Consider the following 22,372-nt stretch of genomic DNA (forward strand, 5'->3'; position numbering starts at 1 on the left):
CTTCAAAATCCACACGAAGTCACTCAGACACGCATGTAAACGCACACAGACACGCACACAATCACACCTCCCACCTATAGGCTGCACTCACACTGACACACACACACAAACACACACACACACACATATACACACACCAAGAGCAGTCTCCCTCATTGTGCTCACATGCACCTCTCTCATTCACACTTCCTGTTTGTGAACGGCTGTGTATGTGCGAAGCGCAGAAGGAACCTCTGAGCGCAACAGAAAGCTACAACCAGATACCAGCGACTGATTTCACTCTTGTTTGACTGGGCTGCTCCGCCATGCCCAGGATGTGGCTTCGTCTGTTAAACCGTGATGCGTGTGGCGAATGAATGGCAGAAGCGCTGAACTGGAGACGCTTTGCCTTGGACACTTTGGATTTTTAAGACACGCGCAGAGAGGGTATGGATGTTGGACGGTAAAGTGCAGGTAAGACGATTTGAAGGGCATCTACTGCTTGCTCTGTGAGCTGGGATGAGGACAGCAGTCACTCGCTGTCAGCCTCACTGGCTTAGGACAAGAGTTCGTCTTCTCTGGTAATGTTCAGACAGACTCCATGACTGACAGTTGACTTAATATGGAAGCCTTAACTTGTTTGCATCTAAATTTGCATGTACATTAACTGTCTCATAACATGATTATTTGTGACAGTGTTATCCAGCTTTATCTATCTATTTAATATGGTGGCATATGTATATGTTAGGGACTTTGGTCTTAAAAGCTGGTTCTGTCAGAGTCAACTTTTTGTGTCATCTTGCACTGACTCATGCAAATGTGTTGTATAATATCAGACTTTACTTCTCTGCGATGCGAAAGCTTCAGGAGTCTTGTTTTCTGTCAGAGGAGCTGATAGCCAGTTTCAGCATCACAGTGATGGGAAAAGCAGGGTTGTCTTGTTGACAGCACCCCCCACCCCCACCCCCCTTTCCCCCTTGTGTGAGCTCACAGACCCCTGCTGTGATACCATTTTGGGAACTTCTGCTTTTACAGATTCTCTATATGATTCATGCTTTTAATAAACACTGAGGAAGTAGAGACGGAGAAGGCACGTGTTAGGCGCCTGGATGTTTTCTTGCTTGAAATGCATGTGTCTGGTGGAAATGGGAACGATGATTTAAGGCAGTGTGATGTGTTGATCTGAAGCGTTTGTGTCAGCACCTTCAGCTACATCATGAGGTTATGAGGGTTCACGTTCCTGGACTGATTTTCGGTGGATGTGGTTTGTTTTTTACTGAGCAGGTGAGGTCTAACTGATTTGAACAATTCAACACAATTATATGTTTGCAGTTATAAATCAACTTCATGCAATGGCAAATACCATTCAGTCTGTATGAAGTTCATCATTTATTGGGATAGATATAAACACTGTGCTGAAAAGGAAAGAATCCTGTTAACTGTCCTTGAGGTTCAGCTTGACATGCCAGAATCTGTCAGTGGTCTTTGAGGGCTCCACCCCATAGAAACACTACTGAGCCAACGCCTGTACTCAACATCCTTTTTACTACATTAACTAACCACTTGTCAGCCACATGTGGATTAACGGCACAGTGTTCAGAAAAAGTTGCTGCATCTGAAATGAGAAAAAGAGTCATACAGTGATGTCCTGTCTTCTCTGAATCCAAATCAACACTCACATTGAGATAAGTCAAGTCACAAGTGTTGATGAGTAAATTCAAAGTCTAATGCAAGAAAAGAAACACAAGATAGACCATGTGCTTTTCAGTACATCAGCCAAATATTTGCATATTCAAGCTGTGTGGCTGCACGTGTCACTGCCTTTTATTTTTGAAAGGTTTTTCCGGGATTCTACTAAGCAGGTGTATAGGGAGTCAGGTCTCAAGTTAAGTCACAGCAGTCAAGTCTGATGCAAATCTTAGTCTCATGTCTCAAATCTTTACAGCTGTGTTCATAAATCCCCTTCCAAGATAAACCAGCAGGTACTATACGGTGTGTAGGAAATGAACTGACTTTGTTGGGATTTATGTCGGGATAAGTAGCACGCTAAATTTGATTCCACTTAGCTGTGATTTATCCCCACAGCCGCCCCATGTTTTACAGACAACTTTTCTGTCTCAGTGGTTGTCTACAAATGTAGTGTGACTTAATAAATTCCAGTCACGCTAATATTTCTCCATAAGAAATAGATAAGCATTAAATGTAATGAACTCCTTGTTACTTCATGGGTTGCATCCTTCCTGTCAGATGAAAACAGACTCTTCCACAGTGCGACCACAGGAAGGGATCATCTGTTCTTCTCAGAAATTGTTCAATTACACAATAAGTTTGAGTACAATCATCTCCCCCTGTTGAGAAATAAAAACTGTCGGAGCAGCAGGGGGTGGGGTAGGGTGGTGGTGGTGGTGGTGGTGGTGGGGGGGTGATGTGTGTGTGTGCCTGGCTTCATGTTCAAAGAGGAAAAAAAAAACAGATTAATGACTGGATAGGAGATGCTGACATCCTCTGTTGTTTTACCACAGATATTCAATATGAAGTTTAAAGGCTGTCGCAATGTGTTGTCTATTTGTTTTTCACATCTAGCAGAGGTGATTGAGGTATCCCAGGGCAGCACTGTGTGTTATTCACAATGCTGCTTCCTGTTTGTCTCTTTTTTACGGCTGTGGTATCAGTAAAATCTTCATTTTCACCTTTACAACACATACTTTGAGGTCTGCAGCCCCGTGTGTGTGCACATGCAAAACACACCTGTTGTTACCAAAAAAGAAGAAGAAAAAAAAACCAACAACACTGTGATGTAACCTCTTAAGCTCACTAAATGTTTTTCCCCATATCACACCTAAAGAAATGCAACAGGATATGGTTTTCCACTAGAACTCGTAGATATCTGTGTCCTCATCCCTTGCCTTGTTGAGTGATAAAACCTAATGTTGAGTGTGAATTTAAGCAGACAAGGACTCACTCTGTCCGGCTCATGTAGCAGAGTCAGTGCTGGCCGCCTGTTATTGTATGGAATGAAGTGCCATAACCTGATATTACAGTATCTGATATTTGCATTCATGGTAGTTTTATCAGTGGTTATTGAGGAAGTGAAGACCAAGAGCTATACAGAGTGAATTTCAAGTGACAGAACAACCTCTGTGTTTTGCTGCTGTAGGTTGATGTAGAGCAAATTGTTGCATCTCAGTGTATTTTTAAAGCTGATACTTCCTGTTTGGGTCTCTTCTATGCAGTCGCACACACTGTAGTTCTACTTGAATATGTTTTGCATGAAGAGACTCTCCAAGAGACAAAACAAAAAGCCCTTAAAGTGCTCAGAAAAAAATGGGATTTTTGAATGTCTACAATTCTGTGTCAAGCGGGCAATCACGTGATTATGACTGCAAGTAAATGGACCCTGAGGTAACATTGTTTTGTCAATTTGTCAAAGCCGTTTCCAAGGTCAACTTTAAAGCTTAACCTTTAAATCTGTGAAATTATCTTCACTGTTTTCCACAGACAACAACAAAGCATCCTCAGTGATTTTAATGGCACACACATAGTTTCGACCCAGCATGAGAGATCTCCTCCATCAGACTGGTGTGTTCTCACCGGTAGCAGTTGTTTGAACTTAAAGGAAGCACTTAGTTACAGCAGAGCTTTGGAGTTGGACCACTGTTGTTTCCTAAAGCCATAAGGGGCCAGTTCACATCCAGTAGGTCAGTATAGAGAAGGGGAGGAATAACATGTCTATGGGCCAGCAGAGGAAGACTGGATGTGAATATCAGACTCTATCAATTGGGGGGGGGGGGGTCTGTGAAAATGACATGCTTGCATATTGTACACGCACACACACACACACCCACGCACACAACACAGACACACACATACACACACACACACACACACAAAGTTCTCCTCCTTGGTCTGTGGGAGTGTATCTGAGAGTCTGATCACACCACAACAATAGGGAGGCACCTGCTTCCTCAGCTGAGCAGGGAAGTTATCTTCCTGTTAGGAAGCAGTTGGTAATGGGATCAGTGGGGGAGATGGGAAGTGGCCCGTGAGGATGCAAGGAGACGAAGAAAGAGGACAGCATGAGAAAGAGAGACACAGGTGGAGGTGAAGCAGCGCTGGAGCTGCTTTCTTTTGTCTGGGAAATGTTGACACTTGTACCGCTTGACGAGGAGCCTGAGAGTGACAGGGAGGTCTGTCTCTCACATTTTGATGTGGCGCGGACACAAAGTGACATGAGGTAGCAATAAAAAAATTAAAAAAACTATTGACATTGTGACAAAAAAAAAAGACATCAGAAGACGGCAGCTATTTTTGATATCGGTAACCCATTTCAAAGGTTTCTACTTCAGGGCTAAAACGAGTATTGGTATGATGACCTGAAGCAGCAGTGAAAAACCCATGAAAACAAGAAGACTATCTATAAGCTACCTAAATATGTTTGAACACCTGCGGTGACCAATAAAGTCTGTGTTCAAAACAGTAACCCTGGTTGTTTCAGCTTGATCTTGGCAGCCACTGGTCAATGTGGGGTAGATGAGAAAGACACTGGAAAAGTTACAGAAGGACAGAAGGGAAATAGAAGTGGATTGGATTGTTTGGGATGCTGTTAAGGACAGTGTGGTCACTGTGATAATATAAGTGTTTTCATGTTGTTGTCAAGATCAGTGGTTCCTCTCTTTGGTAGCTGTTCGCTGACAACGGCCCTTTATTATTGAACATTAACCTTAACATTAGCTTGGCTAATTGTAGCCAGGTCTGTCACTTTGTCTGTCTGCTGTTTACTCACATGGGTGTTTCCCTGACTAATACATTAAAGGTCAAAATGTTGCACCATTGCAGTATTCTCCTAATTTTTGGAGATTGTTTCAAATAGTTCCACGCCACGCAAATGTCGCTTGTTATTGTCAGACTGTTGCAAGTTGCAACCCATGAAAAAGTGGAAGTGACCTTGTTGACTCTTAGGGATGTGCTGCTTACATCCTCTTATGAAACACCACAGACTCATGCATTTGCAACATGACTAGCAACTAGCAACGTAAACAACTATGATGACGCTGGAGTTGGGATTGAAATATTTTCTGTTAAAGTCAGAAGTCAAAGTATACTGTAAAACTACCCATAGTGCCGAGGGAGTTCTCTTTATGTTAATTTTATTAGGTGTGATGTTTTATCACTATTTTCTTAAAAGGAAAATGAACAATAGCTGGATTTAAATTATTGTTACATTCCTAAAGGCATTTATCAGTGTATGGCATCTTTGTTGCATGTATAGCCTTTCTTGGAGAGTAAAATCACTATCATTCTTGCTTCAAGTAAATAAAATAGAAAGCTGCTACTGTAAAGGGGATTACACCAACATGAGTACTGAAAAAATAACCTTTTGTCATTAACTGAACTATTACTGTTGGTAGTAATGAACTTTCACTACATCTTGCCACCTCATATAAGGTCCTCACCTCTTTTATTACTTTTACATGTCTCCATTGAACCCCATCCTGGATGCAGGAGTCATCACGGCTTTGACTTATTAGTTCCTTCCACTCTCACCGGGCTTTCATCCAGCTCTGTCAGACCTTGACAATGACCGGAGCCCTTAGCCCGAGTGTCCGACATGCTCGCCTCCGTACCCCTCCATACACCGCCTCAGTGCCACTCGGGACACCTCTTTAGACACAATACATCTCTGGGGAGGAGGGACCGCTGAGAAAAAGGCTTACATAGATTGTTGTTTACTTATGGAGCTGGTGGTATTGTTCATTGAAAGGTAACTGTTGGAAAAAGAGTGAAGTGGTGGGAGGTGAGGGGGATAATTCAGCTTCATTCCTCTGGCCTCCTGAACCTGGAGCTTCCTGCCCCACTTCTCCAGCGGTGTTAATGATGAGGGCGGTGGGTCGGATGTATGCACAGTGCATGTGTGTGTTGGCGCTGTATATCTGTTAAAGCATGTGTGTTAATTGTGAATGTAACACATGTAGCATGCATTTACTTAGTGCTTGTGCAGCTTATGTCTCCCTGTTATGTTCACTTGTATTTAATTTGTAAACCTTTGAAAGAATAGTGTGACGTTTTTCACAAGATGATTAATATTGCTTTTAAAGAGAAACTAGCCTGGTTATATCTTGTTTATTTAATTTGTTAGAAGAGAGAGGTGTAAAAACAACACATTGTGGTTTTTCAGGGGTTTATGTGCTGGATATTTTGTACTGTAGGGTTATTAGGTTGAGGTGGGTGGTTGTGTGACAGCAAATGAGTCATTCATTAACACTATTCATTTGGCAGCCATCATTTATATCTGGCTTTCATATGTAATGGGGAATTTGCCACGCTCTCAAGGGGAATTTTGAGAGTATGTAATCAGACAAAAACAATTTTTGATGTCATTGCTCATTTCTGTCTCTGCTCTGACTTCACTCTGTAACTAATCTTGTTGCAGATTTCACTGATAAATATAAAACTCTTTTTTTAGGCAGAGCAACATTAATTTATTTTGTGTATTTAAAGGGACAATCAATGATATAACTAAAATGCACCACTGCTGTTTAAATTAAGTTATAGTTGTTTTCCAATGCTGCTCACATCAAAAATGTTTGTAAAACAAACAAAAAAAAAAAATCGTAAATTCTGTGCATTTAGCTCACATTAATATGGTCAAATGTTTTTGAGCATGTGGACCACAACTACCCATCTCCTCAAGATCTAATATCTTTTAAAAGCTTTGACCCCTTTTCTTTAGGGAAGTATTTGTTCTGCTTCTCAAATTTGGACATTGCATTTGCACTGCATTTCCATGGAAAACTCTAATATGAGGAAAGAAAAGAAGCTCTAAAAATATCTTGAGAGGAAACATTATGCATTATCAGCAACCTTGAAACTTTCCTTCCTGACCACATTTTAATGAATGTTCATTAAAATTCCAGTGAACTCGGGTATTTGTCTTAAACGCAAATCAATTAAATTTTCCACACCATCTCACACACAAATCCAGAAATATGAAATGTCTATTTATAATTTTTATTTGTATTTGTAGACAAATTACATGGGGTTTTATTTATTTATGTAGTATTCAGTGAGTCAGTGAGCCAGATCATCCAAGTTCAACTCATTACTCCAAACAGTGTGGTAAAACAAGATACTGTAGCTAGATATTAATGTTTTCTTCTTATTTTTCTCCAGTTTCCTTGCACCTGCTGATTAATGTTAATGTTGTGTGGCTGGACTCAATCTCATCAAGTTACTATAACAATAAATGTTAGTAGAAGACAGACAACAAACAACATGTTTTTTTTTAAAAGATGTCATTTTGTGACTGGTCTTATCAGGGGTACAAACAGTCTCCCCACAAAACATCTGCGCAATTAGGGGAATTCATAGTTGTTGCAATGTTAGTGGAATGAGTGAAGAAGTGGTGTTGTACCAATTTGACCATATGCTTTTGTTTTTACTGAAACACAATGGTTGTTTTAGGTGGCACTTCTTACTGGCTTTTGGTTTTTGGTTGGTTTACATTTCAATCTGTGTCAATAAACACCTGTCACCATGAATGTTGTTTATCTACCCTGAAGGCAGGCCAGGATTTATTAAATCTGTCACACCACTCTTTTAAGTTGCTGGTGGGATGTCCCTGCTATCTTGTTATGCATAAAGCCTCTGATGAGATGTATTCATAACAGAACTGAAACAACTTGCCACACCTGGTTTGTCCTCAGTTGCTGCATGAAAAACAGCCAAATGCACTGATAAACTGAAAGTTTGAAAAAGTGAAGTTCAACACATCCTCATGTCCTCAGTGGTAACGATATGATGTACTTACAATGCTGTGGTAATACTGGAATTATATATTTGACTATTTTTCACCGTCTCTCCAATCTGCAGCTTTGTTTCACATCTCTGCTAAGTGTGGAACTGACTCTTAATATGAAATCACTGAAGGCTGTTTTTCTCTTTCAACCTACCGTAAAAGTCATATTGTGAGTACTGAGGACATGTTTTGGTTTGCTTAAATGTTGCTATCAGTTTGTTGAGTAATATTTAAATGTCATGAATTGAGTACAAACCATATACAATGTATTTACTGCTTTTTGGTGTACTTCTATGGTTGTCCATTGTCTTTACACTAATTACTCACTCTTCATCTGAGCTACATGTCATCACTTTAAAGCTACTGTGTGTAGTGGACAGGCATTTCTGGAATTTGTTAAAGTGCCAGTCCTTCTTCCAGCTTTTGCGGTTTTTGGCAATGTCTGGAAAGACATAAATGACACTGAGCCAGAGGTAGACGTAGTTTGTTGTAGTTGGATTTAATATTTTAGATAAATCACAGACTTTTCAACATTTTTCAAGACTTTAGATAGAACTGAGTGATTTGAGGCAGAGGCGTCCAAAGAGATAAAAAATCCAGCAACACTTGTAGAATAAAACAACTTTATTGTCAGACAAACTCATGTAGTCTTCATCAGGGTCATCAACAACAACACATTACAAAGAACTATTTTTTAAAGAAAGAACAGACATCAATCATATGTGTTACACTGCGTGTGATATTTCAGGAACTATGGCAACAAAACAGCAACACAAGCGACACTGTGTCTGTTTTTCCTTCCTCTCAGAAATGTCCCTTTATGGTTTGTGTATCTTCATAGGCTAATTTTCATACTTACCGGCTGATCGTCCCCCATGCAAAACAGATGTGATAACTCATACTGTCCATGAAAAGAGAGGAGTATGTGTGTATGTGCCCATGTAAACATTATGTGTTCGCATGAAGAAAATTTGAAGATAACATTCCACAGAATACATGAATGGGAATGGAGTTTCTCATGAAGTCTCATGTTTTGATACTTAATGCCAGGTGTTTCTGTGCTTCTGCAGAACCTGAGCGGTGAAGATGCAGCACACCTCGTGTACAGAGGACAGGATCCAGCACGCTCTGGACAGATGTCTGGATGGGCTGAGGCAGAGCCCCACGGCGGCACACCACTGGAACGGTAAGACTTCGAGGGCCACAACAGTGATGAGAACCACGGCTGAGACTGTGTTGTCCCCGAAAACAGTTTAGTGCGGGCGTGTGACACTGACTCATGTAAATACCAATGAAGTTTCTGCTAAAATGATGATGACTGAATTTCTATGGCAATTGTGATGCAACCTATCAGTGAAAGTCTTACATATTCGAAATGCGAACACAAACAGGAGTGTTTCTAGCCTGATTTGAATACATTTTGACTGTGTTTTTTAAGCACATGTGGTCAGAGAATTTTTGTCAGAGCATACACTCCTTCACTCAGAGTCCCTAACTTGGTTACTATGCACCATCGTCTACATTTATTTTACTAAGGATAGCGGTTTTTAAACTGCATCTTCATCTGGATCTGCATTAAAAATATACAGAGTGAGTGATAATTAGTGTTCAATATGTTCAACAAGGTCCTGCAATATTCATCCTTTCATCCATTGTTCTGACTTAACTTTCCACCATTATTTTTTTTATTACTATCAGTTAGACAGAAAGAAGAGAACTGAATACTGATTCTCCTTTGCTGGAAGTGGAATATACGGTACAGTTTGTAGTTTGTAGTTTGGTCTGTAGCTGTCGCTCTGGTAGTGGGGCAGGTTAGATCAACAGACCTTTTTTCAGCAGATATTTTATCATGCCATAGCAGGGAGAACACAGGCATATTTAATAGCATTAATGATGGCTGCATTCCAAAAAGGTGAGGTCCTGGTATCGTGCGTGCTGTCTCATTGGAATAACCTATGAGGACACTCAATGGAGGTGAGCCATTGTTAATGTTATTAGATCCCCCATGCATATTTTTGCTTTGTTAGCAAGTATGCCTGCTGTGTAAAGGGTTTTGTAAGATTGGCAGTTGAATCCTGGCTCCCTCTGTGCACGCGTGTGTCAGCCCAGGTAATGTAAAACCAAGTGTGTACTTTTATTCGTGATTTTTAGCTGACATGATAATTTAGAGGCATGTAGAATGATTGAGCAGCCTCGTATAGGGGCTTGTTGCTTTGGTGTGGGTCAAGCCCTCTGTTTCTAAGAAGGTAAACACAATACATTTTCTCTGAAATTTCTGCACCAGTAAACACATTTGGATGTTATCCGTGCTGTTTACAGTGCTAACTCGAACAGAGAGTGGTTGTTTGTTCTCACTTTCTCAATGCAAGGACGTTGTGTGACAGACATTCAGCACACAGGGTACATGAGTTAATACGCGTCTGAGCTTGTTGGTGACACTGTTGCTGTAAGATCATCGGGGAAATGTGTTATTGGGTGCTGAAGGAAGTTGTGTGAATAGACAGCTGGGAGGAAGTGGTGCCACAGACCGCAGTGTGTGAGTGAAGCATCATCAGCCAGAGCCAGGAGTTACTGCGGCGCACGGTGTAAAAACAGGGCGGAAGATTAAATCAACATCAGCCTCCCACACATCAACCAGTGCCAGATAGAGTGACGCATACCTGCTCTGGCTGATAGACTTGGATGTGGTGGTTTTGACATTTGAAACTTGCTAGCTGAAGCTGGAATTTGTTTTTCACGACCTGTTCTCCTCATTACTGCTTTTTCATGGCTCCAGTGTCTGTTTAGAAGATATCCAGGGATGTGTGCGCTGCCTTTGAGTGTGATTACATTCATGTGAACTTGTACTTCAGAGCTGAGATAATCACATTTACGTCTCTATAGGATCATTTGAAACGTTTATCTTCATGTTATCAAAATTAACCTATAGCATTCTCCAAATACTCAAATACACCTCTGACCTTTAAATAGACACAGCACGTTGCTTTTTAGAGATTGTTAGATAACACATATGGGTGTGAACAAATTGAAAATTCAGCAACTGTCAAAGTTTCTTGGAAAACATTTCTGTGTCACTTGAACATCCGGCTGATGTGTTACTTCCTGCGCTCCTCAGAGATTCACTCAGAGTCGTTGAGGCCGAGGGATCAGTGGAAAGTTAAAATGCGCATGAGGAGTCAGCAATCACTTTCAGTTGTTTTTGTGAGTGTGACAGACTTCAGATTGGTGTGGTTTTAGATACTGTATGCACAGCTTTCTCCCATTGTTTTATCTCATGTTTCCATTTCACACTGTAATAGAAACCATGCAGTCAGAGCTGTGTGAAACGACACATGACATCCCAAAGCAATTACATTCAACAAAAAAGTTTCAGGTGGGCTTTTTGACAGGAAAAAAGAAAGACATTTTTAATACATGCTTTCTATAACCTGCAAAACAATACTCTACCCCCCCCCACACCCCCCATTTATTTATGTTTTTTTTTTTCCAAATTTCATTTTAACTCTTAATTTTGTTTTATTTAGAGATTTGTACCAAACAAGACCTTAACTCTGTTTTCTTGCAACAGGAAATCCATCCTGCCAGTTTTTTACATGTACAAACATCCTATCTGAAACACTGAACAAAAGGTGATAAAACACACCCTTGAAGTGCACCAGCACCACTGAGCATCATCTGCTTTAAAGCGTCTTTCGCGAGCTGTTACAAACCAAAAAAATTGTCCACTTCATTAACACATGGTCTCACATTCACTTTCATTCTTCTAGGCTATGATTAGGTGGATTTCACAATTGAAATGAAATGCCTCATATCAATTGAGGTTTCCGGTTGCAATAAATAACAAAACGTTTGCGTAACTTTTAGTGTAATTTTCTTTTTCAGTGTGATAATTCAAGGCAGTTGAATAAAGCACTCTGTTTTTGGAAGTCGAGCAATTTCTATGCTTGTTTTTCTTGTCTTTATTATTATATATTATTTTTGTTGTCACAACATAAGTTTCATGGTACGTCCTTGATGAAGTCTTTATTTAAAAGGAAGAGCCAAATTAATTTGGCTTTTAGTCTAAGATCTATGTCTCTGGTGCTGCTGCCTGTGTCACTGTTTACTGAATATACTCAGCAATGGACTTTGTCATGGGACGAGTCTGCTGTAACCCTGACAACATATGTGAAGTATTTAATATCCTTTGCATGTGGACATTGGTAATTACTATTGGTAAGTAATTTCCTTTGTCTATTCAACTCAGCACCTGAACTGACATTACAAAAATGTACTGTGTGACACAGCATGGCTCAAATCCAACAAAATTAAACTTACTTTAAAAGATTTTAGAGGTAAATTCATGTCAAAGGGGTTAAGGTAATATTTTTTTTCCTTCACAAATGTCTCCTTTTATGTGTGGCTGTCTGTGCACTGTGGCATGTATTGACATGAATTACATGTTCTGTGTTTCAGTGCTAATGTGCTCAGCGGGTCAGTCAATGAACCGCTGGAGCCTGGAGGAGCTGGTGAAGAGAGACCCGGAGAATTTCCTCATCCTTTTACAGCAGATCATAATTAAGACCAAAGAGGTGAGAGAACAAAGAAAAAAGTTCATGGTCAATAAGAGCATATTGTCCACTGTATGGTAATCCTAACCTCTGCTCTCTGTCTGCCTGTCTGTCTGTCTCTGTTAATATGTGCGCTGATATGTGAGATCAGGTTCAGGAGCAGTGTCAGTATGAGCTGGTGGCTCCCCTCGCTATCATGTTCTCCTCCACGCTGCTTCAGGTACAAATCGTGCTCATCCAGATGTTATCAAACAGTTAACCTTTCGTTACCTCTCAGAACCATTCACAGCGCGTAAGAGTACTCTCCGTCGAAAAAGGTCAATCAGTTCCTCTATTCAAATCACTGTGACGTTTATTTGAGGTATTACTGACAAATGACAAAAGCCTCCAGCACAGTTGCAAAAACACTATAAAACACAGCATTTGCTGGCTTGACAAAATTTCCCTAAAGTCAAGTGGTCTCTGTAACAGTACACTCAGCACAGTCACGAGGAAACATCTGATTGATTGAATGTATTGCTGGTCAGAGAGCTAGCTGGTAAACAAAGGGCTGTCTGTGCCAACAAAGATTAGCCGTTGTTTTCAATAGATTTAATATAAGATTCTTGGTAGATATTTTTACACTTTTTTTTTGAGTGAAACACAACATCAGTGGAATGTCTGAGAGCCTTTTTTTTTATAGATCTGAAATCCCCAGAGTTTGGTTTGAGAAGTGTAGCAACTTATGATGTTACTGCATTGAGGTTTTGTAATCACATGACAAATGTACCTTTGGTTGTTTGTCATGAAGCCTGTAATAAAACACTGGATAATGAAATAACATTACGTTATTACACTAAACTGTGTTACTTACCTCATAAGGTATGTAACAAGTTTTTAGTCATAATATCATCAGTTGCTCTGAAGCAACTTCTATCTCATAATTGGAGTGACTAATCCACACTACTGCAAAACAGCGACCCATGAAGCCTCAAACAGGTCTTGCTGCTCCCTAACAGAGCCACACTAAAATTCTTGGCATGTCTTTTATTTCCAGACTCCATACTGTCCTCCAGACACAGAGCTGCTGGAGGAAGCTATTGAGGTGTTTCGCTGCTTCCTCACCTGGCCTGAGCCTTACTGCAGTGTGTGTAAAAACCTCCTCTCCACACTACACCTGGAGATCAAGGCCCCAGGTATATAAGTATATAATTCATCCAAAGGGTCTCCCATTTTTCTTTTCACTTAAGTGGTTTTTTTGCAATTACAACCCTGGCAATCACACTCCCCCTAGTGGCAAGTCAAAGAAATGCATTTAGGATGACAACTTGAGCTAAAGGACTCAGCTTATACTGGAAACAACAGCACTGACAGCAGTGGTGAGCGGAAGATGATAAGGCTTCAGGATGAACTGGGCACTTCTTCATACTAATGTGATATTGTTTGAAAGCGGATGTAACTTCAGCATTTACAAAACAAAAAAGCAGAAGCCACATGTGAACACCTACACATGAAATTTACAGGAAGGGTCAAAGGAAGTGCCAAAAACACAACAGCAGACTGTGAATGAACACATTTGAATGAATCAGTGTTCCACTCACCGTGATGTGTTTTTAGGCTTTTTTAAAACACATAATGGTGATTCATTATGATCCCTTAGACAAGGGTGTGAATTTTTGTTTTATATGTATTGATTAAATTCTTTAAGAACTTAAATGAACTGTATTTCTGAATTCCAATGTTTAACAATGTTTCATGAAGCCATTATGGATATTCTGGTAGTCAGTAACCGTGGAACACTATAAATAACGCTGTGTTCCTGTCAAGTTATTTTGGTTAAAAACCATCACCATCGACAGATCAAATAAAATTCTTTTTTCTGTTTTTCTTCACAGGGATTTCCTTTCAGAGGCTGGTGAGAGAAGAGCAAGGTCTTAACACCTCCAGTCAGAATTCCAAGACAATGTAAGTCCACAGAATATTTCTGCTCACTAGAACTTGACAGTGGTTGTGTGTATATGTGATCAAGTTTTCTGCACTTCTACAGGCTATAGAACAATAGAGTTTACTGTGTGTATACAAAATTTTGCCTTTGTAGTAGAATGAAAAGCAGCTGTAACGTAGCGTGTGTGTGTTATGGCTGCCCTCTTGTGCCCTCTGCTTTCTAGTTAAAATTCACAGTTTTTTTCCACACACATCTGTAGTTTATCTGATCTGACACCAAAAAGAAAAAAAAGAAAACAGTTCAACAGTCAGTGTTCTAAAGTTAACTAAAAAACTGAATTAAACCACTTAGGTGGTTAGCACTTACTATAGGTTCATAACCTGGAAAGTCCCCTCACCCCTTCTCCACCCATCAAACACTGCCACCGCTGTGGCATCCTGTTTGCATCTTCTCCCATGTGTATTTGTGTACATGATCACACATTACCAGTGACACCATCTGTCTGCTGCCCCTGCAGGACTGTGCTGCTCATGAACCCGGGAGAGGTGCCAAGTGACTTCCTCTCAGTAGCTGAGCAGCTCAGTCACATTCAGCACTCGCAGAAAGAGACCTACATCACCCTGATCAAACACGCCTTCCAGTCCACACTAGGCACCAAGTACCCTCTACACAGTATTCACAGAGCCCTGCAGGTATGTGCTCATAGCAGTGATTTTTGAATATAAATTTGTGTTTAAAATGACCAGAATCAATTTTTATTTCTATACAGATTTTTAAATTATATCTGACCTGTCAATTAAAACTATATTTACTTTTAAACCCTGTTTGTATGTACTCTATTTAAAATTATATTTTAATATATATTTTAATGTATATATTTTAAGGTAACTGTATAAAGGCATTACATTATACATTATACTACCATGTAAGCAATATGAAGGAAATGTGTAGTATGACATCTACTTCTAAAGAATTAGAACAATTAGAAAGAGTGATTTTTTTAAAAGAATATATCCAGTTATTTAGAGGATAACAAGAGATAACTGTAACAAGATATGTAGCTTTATCCAAACCATATTATGATAATTCTTTGCAGGGAAAAACTGTGAATGACTTGGGTGAGATCTTCACCGTGGTAAGTGATGTCTTAGAGACTGCCGCCGCCATGAGTGACCCTATGAATGGGGCGCAGTCATGTTGATCCAGGGACTGGAGGGACTGCGGGAGAGGTTGAGAATCCCTGCATCCAATGGAAGGAAGTCTGATGGTAAGAGGACAGATTTTACAAACTTCAGAGGTTGTATATTGCATATTCACAGTATATCATATGATATATGAAATATTCCTCTGATAGGCTGTTTTTTGCTCTTTTTCCTGTCCTCCCTCTCAGGAATGCTACAGACGTTGCCACTGCCTACAGCCAAGTGTTACATGTTTCACTGGGAAAAAGATAACTTTGGTAAAGTATTCAGTATGATACTTTATTGCATCTGTGTATCTGTGCACAGGGGCCTTCTGTCTCATAATATGTCTATACTGAAGGACAGTCCTCCTTTCAGCACCATGAAATCTCTCTCCAGTTTTAAAATGACAGACATATTTCTAATACCAAACTTACCTAATTTCGTTTTTGTTATTTGCTCCTTCACAAGTTATACTTGTGATAGAAAGAGCTTAATAACGTGAATACTAAGCACCCTACCTTCAAGATAGTTTTTGCAATATGACTGATATCTGTCTATCTCCTGCAGATGTTCTGAACACCCTTTTGGAGCATGACCCTGATGATCTCACCACTAATGGACAGGCTGAGGAAGAAGACACTGATGATGAGGAGGAGGAGGAGGATGACACAGTGATGGATACAGAAGAAGGGGATGAAGATTGCAAAGAGGAGCACGAACATGGAGTAGAATTGCCTCCCATGTCTTTCATCCCCAATGACTACAGCGCTAACCCCCGTGCCTCCACCTTCTCCACTATTTCCTCCCTGTCCACCGCCTCCAAAGACTCTATGTTCTCCACCTTGTCCGTAGCCTCAGAGTCATACGCCCCGTCACTCTTCTCTGTCACTTCTGGAGTTGATAGCGACTTCTTCGAGGATTCCGATGACTATATCTGCTCCTCTCCTGTGGCGGAAAAATGTTCACCAAAGTCCGCAAAAGCTTCGAATCGGCTCAGCCAGCACCTCTACAGGCTCTTCATCAAACCCAAGAACCCTCGGTCTCTGTACAGGGCGAAAAGCTTAGGGAACACGGAATCAAAAGACATTTTAGTGGTGCGAGAGAAGCGCTCCAACTCCCTTCCACAGCAAGTCAAGTTACGAAGCCACGAGCCCCTACTCTTGCCGCAAACCCTTAGACATGTCTGCTTCAGAAGGAGGCCTATTCTCAGCAGTGATGAGGACAGTAAGAATACTACACTGAGGGTGGTTGTATTTGGTGCTGATCATGTAGCAGGGAAGGTGGCCCGGGCCTACAACAGCCTGAGGAGGAAGGAGAGTGCATGTCCGCGTCTCAGCAGGGCCTTCAACCTTCAGTTCTACTTTGTGCCTGTAAAGAGAGACTCAGCAGGAGGACCGGGAAGTCTGAGATCCCCCAGTCCTGTGGGTCAAGCTGGAACCCCAAAAGGAATGGCCCTGTCTAATGTAAGAAGTCTAGTTACCCCAATCTAACTTCAAACATTGAACAATAAGTTTTGTTTCTAACATCATATGTCTTGAGCTGTCAAAGCTGGCTTTTAGAATTTTTTGGAGTAAGGAAAGCCAGAATTCCCTGCACCTATATGATAATTCCAGTGTTTGGTTTTAATTTTCACTTTCACTCGAGCAGGGTCTTCACCTCAAGAGCACAGGGGACAGTACTAATGACATTGCCCACCTCCTCGGTATGTTGGACCCTTGGTACGAAAGGAACACCCTTAGCCTGCTTAACTTGCCTGCCAACGTCGTCTGCCAGGTACAACTGGAATCTAACCTTTATACCACTCAACCAAACGTATTCCAAAAGTCTAGCATTCATGTTTATCCAGCAGAGGACATGACTGCTTTGAACTGCTATCATTCAGACCTTTCAACAATGTCTAATTCTTTGTTTAGGTTATTTCTACATATATCATCCTGCTGTCTAATTCTATTAAGTGTAACATTTTGTTGTACTGTTTTGCAGCAAACCTCAAAGACGGAGTCAGAGTCCTATGATAGTTCATATGAGCAGCGTCTACCCATCCTGGCTGACTTGGTCCTGTACTACTGCCGCAATGCTGCCCGGCCAGCTCTGATCCAGCTCTATCAGGCGGAGGTCAGACACACTTGTGCACAAAGAACACACACACACACACACACACACACACACACACAGTTATAATACATAAGATGCATCCATGCCATAAATGCCTTTCTTGAGCTGTTTTCTGCTACAAAATCATTACAAACCCCCCCCTGGTATCCCGACCTCAGCACCCTTGTGAATAGAGACAGAACTGCACTCTGGGTAATTTATGAAAAAAACTCTTCCAAACTCGGCAAGTGATTGAGAATTTTTAATGTTGTAGTTGACATTAGCTGGTGGAGAGAGGAGGACTGAAGTGTTCGTCCACTCCCTCGAGCTGGGTCACACTGCAGGAACACGAGCCATCAAGGCCATGGGTGAGTGCAACACACACACACACACACATATATCCTAGCAACGATACCACAATAAATAGAATTCCAAAACTGCAGTGAAATGCATCATCAGTCATTATGAGCTTGAGACTGGACTAAATTTATGGTAGAGGAACATCTGCTATTTCTATATCATGATTCAGTCCACTTCTACTTTTCTAGTTTCACCCGTCACCACCACTTGCACTTCTGATTTTTCATTTCCTTGGAGAAGTAAAAATTCAGGGAAAACCGCTTATGCCTCAGGTCTGGTGGTAGTTACTGTGGAACTGACTGTACTTCATTCCATTATTCACAATATGCATCACTCAAAAATGATCTAGTTTTTGTTATTGCAAGTTGCAACATTGTTGACTGCTATCTGTCTGTCACATTTTTGTGCAGATATTTAACATTTTGCAGCTCTATTCTGAACTGGAAGCAGCCTAATGCTACTCTCACGTGGATTACTAATGTGTGTGTGTGTGTGTGTGTGTGCGTGTGTGTGTGCGTGTGCGTGTGCGTGTGCGTGTACGTGCCTTTTTCTCTCTGCAAATAGGTGCTGCCAGTAAACGGTTTGGTATTGACGGTGACAGAGAAGCTGTGCCTTTAATGTTGGAGGTGGTGTACAACAGGGTAAGATGCTGTGATTCTGTTCATAAGTATGCCATCCTATCAGCAGAGAGACACCTCATTACATATTTGGAGACTGTTACAGACAAGTTTCCCTGTGTACCGTAATTCAACTAGTTTTGGCTGTGGTCACTTCTCCACAGGAAATGACACATTAAAATTCAGTGACAAAACAGAGAGCCTGCCTAATAGCTTATGCGTATGCCCTATCATATCAAAGCCTCTCTGATCATTGTGGTTTGAAGTATTACAAACTGTTACAACTCCTACAATAGGTCTGTATATAATACTGTAGGTCCATTTCTTCAGTTTGTAACATTGCTCCCAATTTAAAAAATACTTCTAGAGTAGTCGCTGCAGTTATCATCAGTACTGTTTTTCCCATTTGCCAGTACATCCTGTGTTTTTCCAAAGCAGCAATGACCTGATCCTCCCTTCTCCTCCTCAGGTGGTGATTAGTGGGAGAAGCCAGTGGAAAAAAGAAACAAAAGTCTGTACTTCAGTAAACTTGACCAAAGCATGCAAGAATCCTGAGGAACTAGGTATGCTGCTGGAACTGGTTACTACAATACATGGTTAAGACAGTAAACTCAAAGTAGTGCCCCTTATAGTTATTGATTATGGAATCTGAAAAGTTATATTTTTTTAAATCATGAATTGCCTACACCTCACTAGGTATTTCTGCTTTTACTGTTGTTAAACTGAGTGTGTTCATAATTTAACTAAAACAATCTCTGTCAGATTCAAAGATGGAGTGCCTGCAGCTCACGATGACTGAGGTTCTGAAGAGACAGAATGGCAAAAGCAAGAAGGGTTATAACCAGGTGAGCTAGACATGAAATCAGTCTGTCTCAGTGGTTTGTGGTTTGAAAAGACGCCGTGGCAGTGCTTTCACAAACAACTCTGAAACACATTCTCTGTTTAGACAGACAGTCTCTATATAGACAGAGACCTCGATGCATTCTGGATAGCATCTCAAACTCATCTCAAATTAATCTCTCATCTCATGTATAATGAGAACAAGGTTTTTCACACGGACAGCTTCATGGAACAAAAAGCCACAAGACACAAGGGAAGACTCAAGTCTGTTTTGCTCTTGCTGTGTTTTGGCAATAATGTTGTTTGCTCACTGTTGTAGCTTAATCTCTTGACCTGATTTAGACTTGGATTTGTGATTGCACACTTCAGCAGAATGTAGCTCTATATGACAGACAAGTCGCAAAAGCAATGAATATTCAATATTATATATGATTATGATATTCTCCATAGTTTTGATAGAATATTTCACCAGCAAACATTTTTTTCAGTTTTTTATCTAAGAAATATGTATTCACAAGGTACAGGGCATTTAGTTTTTCTTTGTTTCTTCCCCTTGTAGCAGCTGAATATGACAGAGGTGAAGGTGGACAAGGTGCAGGTCAGCGGTGCTGGAAGCACAACCTTTGCTGTGTGTCTCGACCAGGATGAGAAGAAGATACTACAGACTGTCACAAGGTGTGGAGTTAAGATAACCACACGCACACACACGCACAGGAATTGATGTAGACATGCACTGTGTCTGGAAAGAAGTGGTACACCGCCACCATTGTTGCAACTTCCACTATTACATTTTTTCTAGTTCTGTCGAGTACTGGTGACAGACTCTACTAGTCTCCTTACATCCTCATAAGAGAATTTTTTTGTATTCTGTTAATGAAGCCAAACACAATTATTAATTCAAACACCTTTCAGGGGTTTCATATGTCAGAAAAATCAGGGGCTTGCTATTTCTTGTATTCTCAATGCAATTCCTTAACTCACCTGCATCCTGTGAAGCCTCAACCCAGTTTCCACTCAGAAACATACAGTGCATGAACAGAATAAAATTCCAAACATATTTACACCATCCACTCCACAACCTTTGCAAATGTTGTTATTTATCTCTAATCCATGTACCTCCTGTGTCCCATAAAGGTGTGAAATATCAGTGTGCTATAAACCTGACGGCTCCACTGACTGGAGACTAAGAAAATCCCGGACCTCAGCACAAATCCAGCCTCTCCACCCCACCTTCTGCTCCCTCCTCTGCCTGCCCATAGTCACTTTCAGTGGGGCTCTTCCCTGAGACTGCCGACCGACTGTTATCCATATGCGAGTAACAGATACTGACTGCAGAGGAGAGAAGCATGCAGATTTTATCATGTCTGCCTGGTGTCTTGGAGCTGTCAAGTTCATGAGCGGTGACCTCGAATGGCAGTGTTGGCTGCACAACAACAACTGCTGGAAACACATGAACATGAGCAGAGGGGGTAATGAGGAAACTGCAGCCCTGGTTGGCCTGTTGATACAAACACATAGGTCTACCCAATGACAGGAGAAACAAAGAATAAGTACAGATACAATGGTTCAAATGATGATGCGTCCAGCTTTTTCTGTACCAAGCAATAATTGACTATTGTTAAGGAAATGGTTCAAGTTTCCTTCTTCAGGTTTCAGTTCCTCTTTTCTTTTTGGCAGAGAAGTGACCTGAGCCACAGTAACATTAGAATGTAATTTGGTCAAACAGGGTGAGTTTCCAAACTGGCAAGACAGATATGTTGTAGTAAGTCCTGGGTCCCACTGAGAGATGGAATGTAAAAATATTTAGAGATCATCTTCGAGTCAAGAGTTTAAGTTTCTCTGGATCAACCTACACGGACACAGGGGACCATGGGAATTTTATATACCTGCTGACAAGACTGTACTATGTAATAGCTCTATTTGGCAACTATTGGATTATGTGACTATATCTGAGAATGGACACTATGAGTTTAAACAATATGTAAATATTATGTTTGTAAAATATTATATTACATACTATAACTTAAATGTCACACCATATTTTTATGTCTGTTATACATGGGCTTTTAGTAACATTTCTCCTAAGGAGTTACACCGATGTCATTGTTTCAACTGGAGTTCTAAATATGACCAGCAGGGGGCTCTGTTGACATTCCAATTGACTTCAGCTGAAATAGCAGATGAATCTGAAGTTGGTGACACTTGTAGTAAAGTCTATCTTTGTAGTGGCTGTAATGTAGCTCATGTATAGTCCATATTTTAATGAAAACATTCATTTCATCAAGGGCACAGATGGAAAATATATATTTCATAATATGGTGCTAAATATACATTCAAATGCACATTTTTCTTTATTAAAAAAAACTTTTTCATACCATATTGCATAGCGTAAACTATGACATTTATTTTTTCAGTCTCACTGCAATGAGATAATATCCTGATCATCTGACTGACAGTGAAATAGTAGCACTGTATAGACATTTATTTTATGGAATTGAGGCACTTGAACATTGTATTAAATGAATGCGGTACTTTTATGTTCAGATAAATACCTGGCGCCACTGCCCTCTCATGTCCTCTTTTTAAATACCTTCTCTGATGAAATATTGCAAATGCCATATTGGTTTTATAATTGTATGTGTATCATCTATGCAGTGGGGGTGTTTCAAATTCACTGATCAATAAAATGTATGTCTTCCTTTGAAGAGGTACTTGTGTGTATTACCAACTTGTTATTATGTACATAAACCACAAGTACAGTGGTGGAATGTAAATGAATACATTTACAGAGGAATTTATTGTATTTAGGTAGAGTTTTGAGGAACTTCATTACTTTTATGTTTTCATTTTATACTTCATAATAGTTATACTTCACTACATTTACTTCACATGTCAGAGACAAAAAACAAAAAACAAAACTCCACTACAGTACATTTATCTGGCAGCTTTACTTAATTTTCAAGCGCTGTCTCAATGAAATACAACATTAAAATGATGCTTACTCATGAGCAATACTAGATATTAAATTT

General features: G+C 40.3%; 1 protein-coding gene across 1 annotated transcript; it reads left to right on the plus strand.

Annotated features, from left to right (window-relative positions):
• The first annotated feature begins 480 nt into the window (after positions 1-480).
• pik3r5 (phosphoinositide-3-kinase, regulatory subunit 5) lies at positions 481-22,048 on the plus strand. The gene is given in 19 exon segments (XM_018665149.2): positions 481-1,263; positions 8,845-8,960; positions 12,230-12,345; positions 12,476-12,544; positions 13,361-13,499; positions 14,199-14,268; positions 14,766-14,940; positions 15,345-15,441; positions 15,444-15,515; positions 15,639-15,707; positions 16,000-16,895; positions 17,080-17,205; positions 17,416-17,547; positions 17,801-17,894; positions 18,451-18,527; positions 18,973-19,066; positions 19,266-19,348; positions 19,903-20,018; positions 20,478-22,048. Coding segments are annotated over 18 exon segments (2,676 nt in total). The 5' UTR covers positions 481-1,263; positions 8,845-8,860; the 3' UTR covers positions 20,629-22,048.
• Positions 22,049-22,372: the final 324 nt, after the last annotated feature.

Source organism: Lates calcarifer, linkage group LG5, assembly GCF_001640805.2.
Source record: "Lates calcarifer isolate ASB-BC8 linkage group LG5, TLL_Latcal_v3, whole genome shotgun sequence".
NCBI lineage: Eukaryota > Metazoa > Chordata > Actinopteri > Centropomidae > Lates > Lates calcarifer.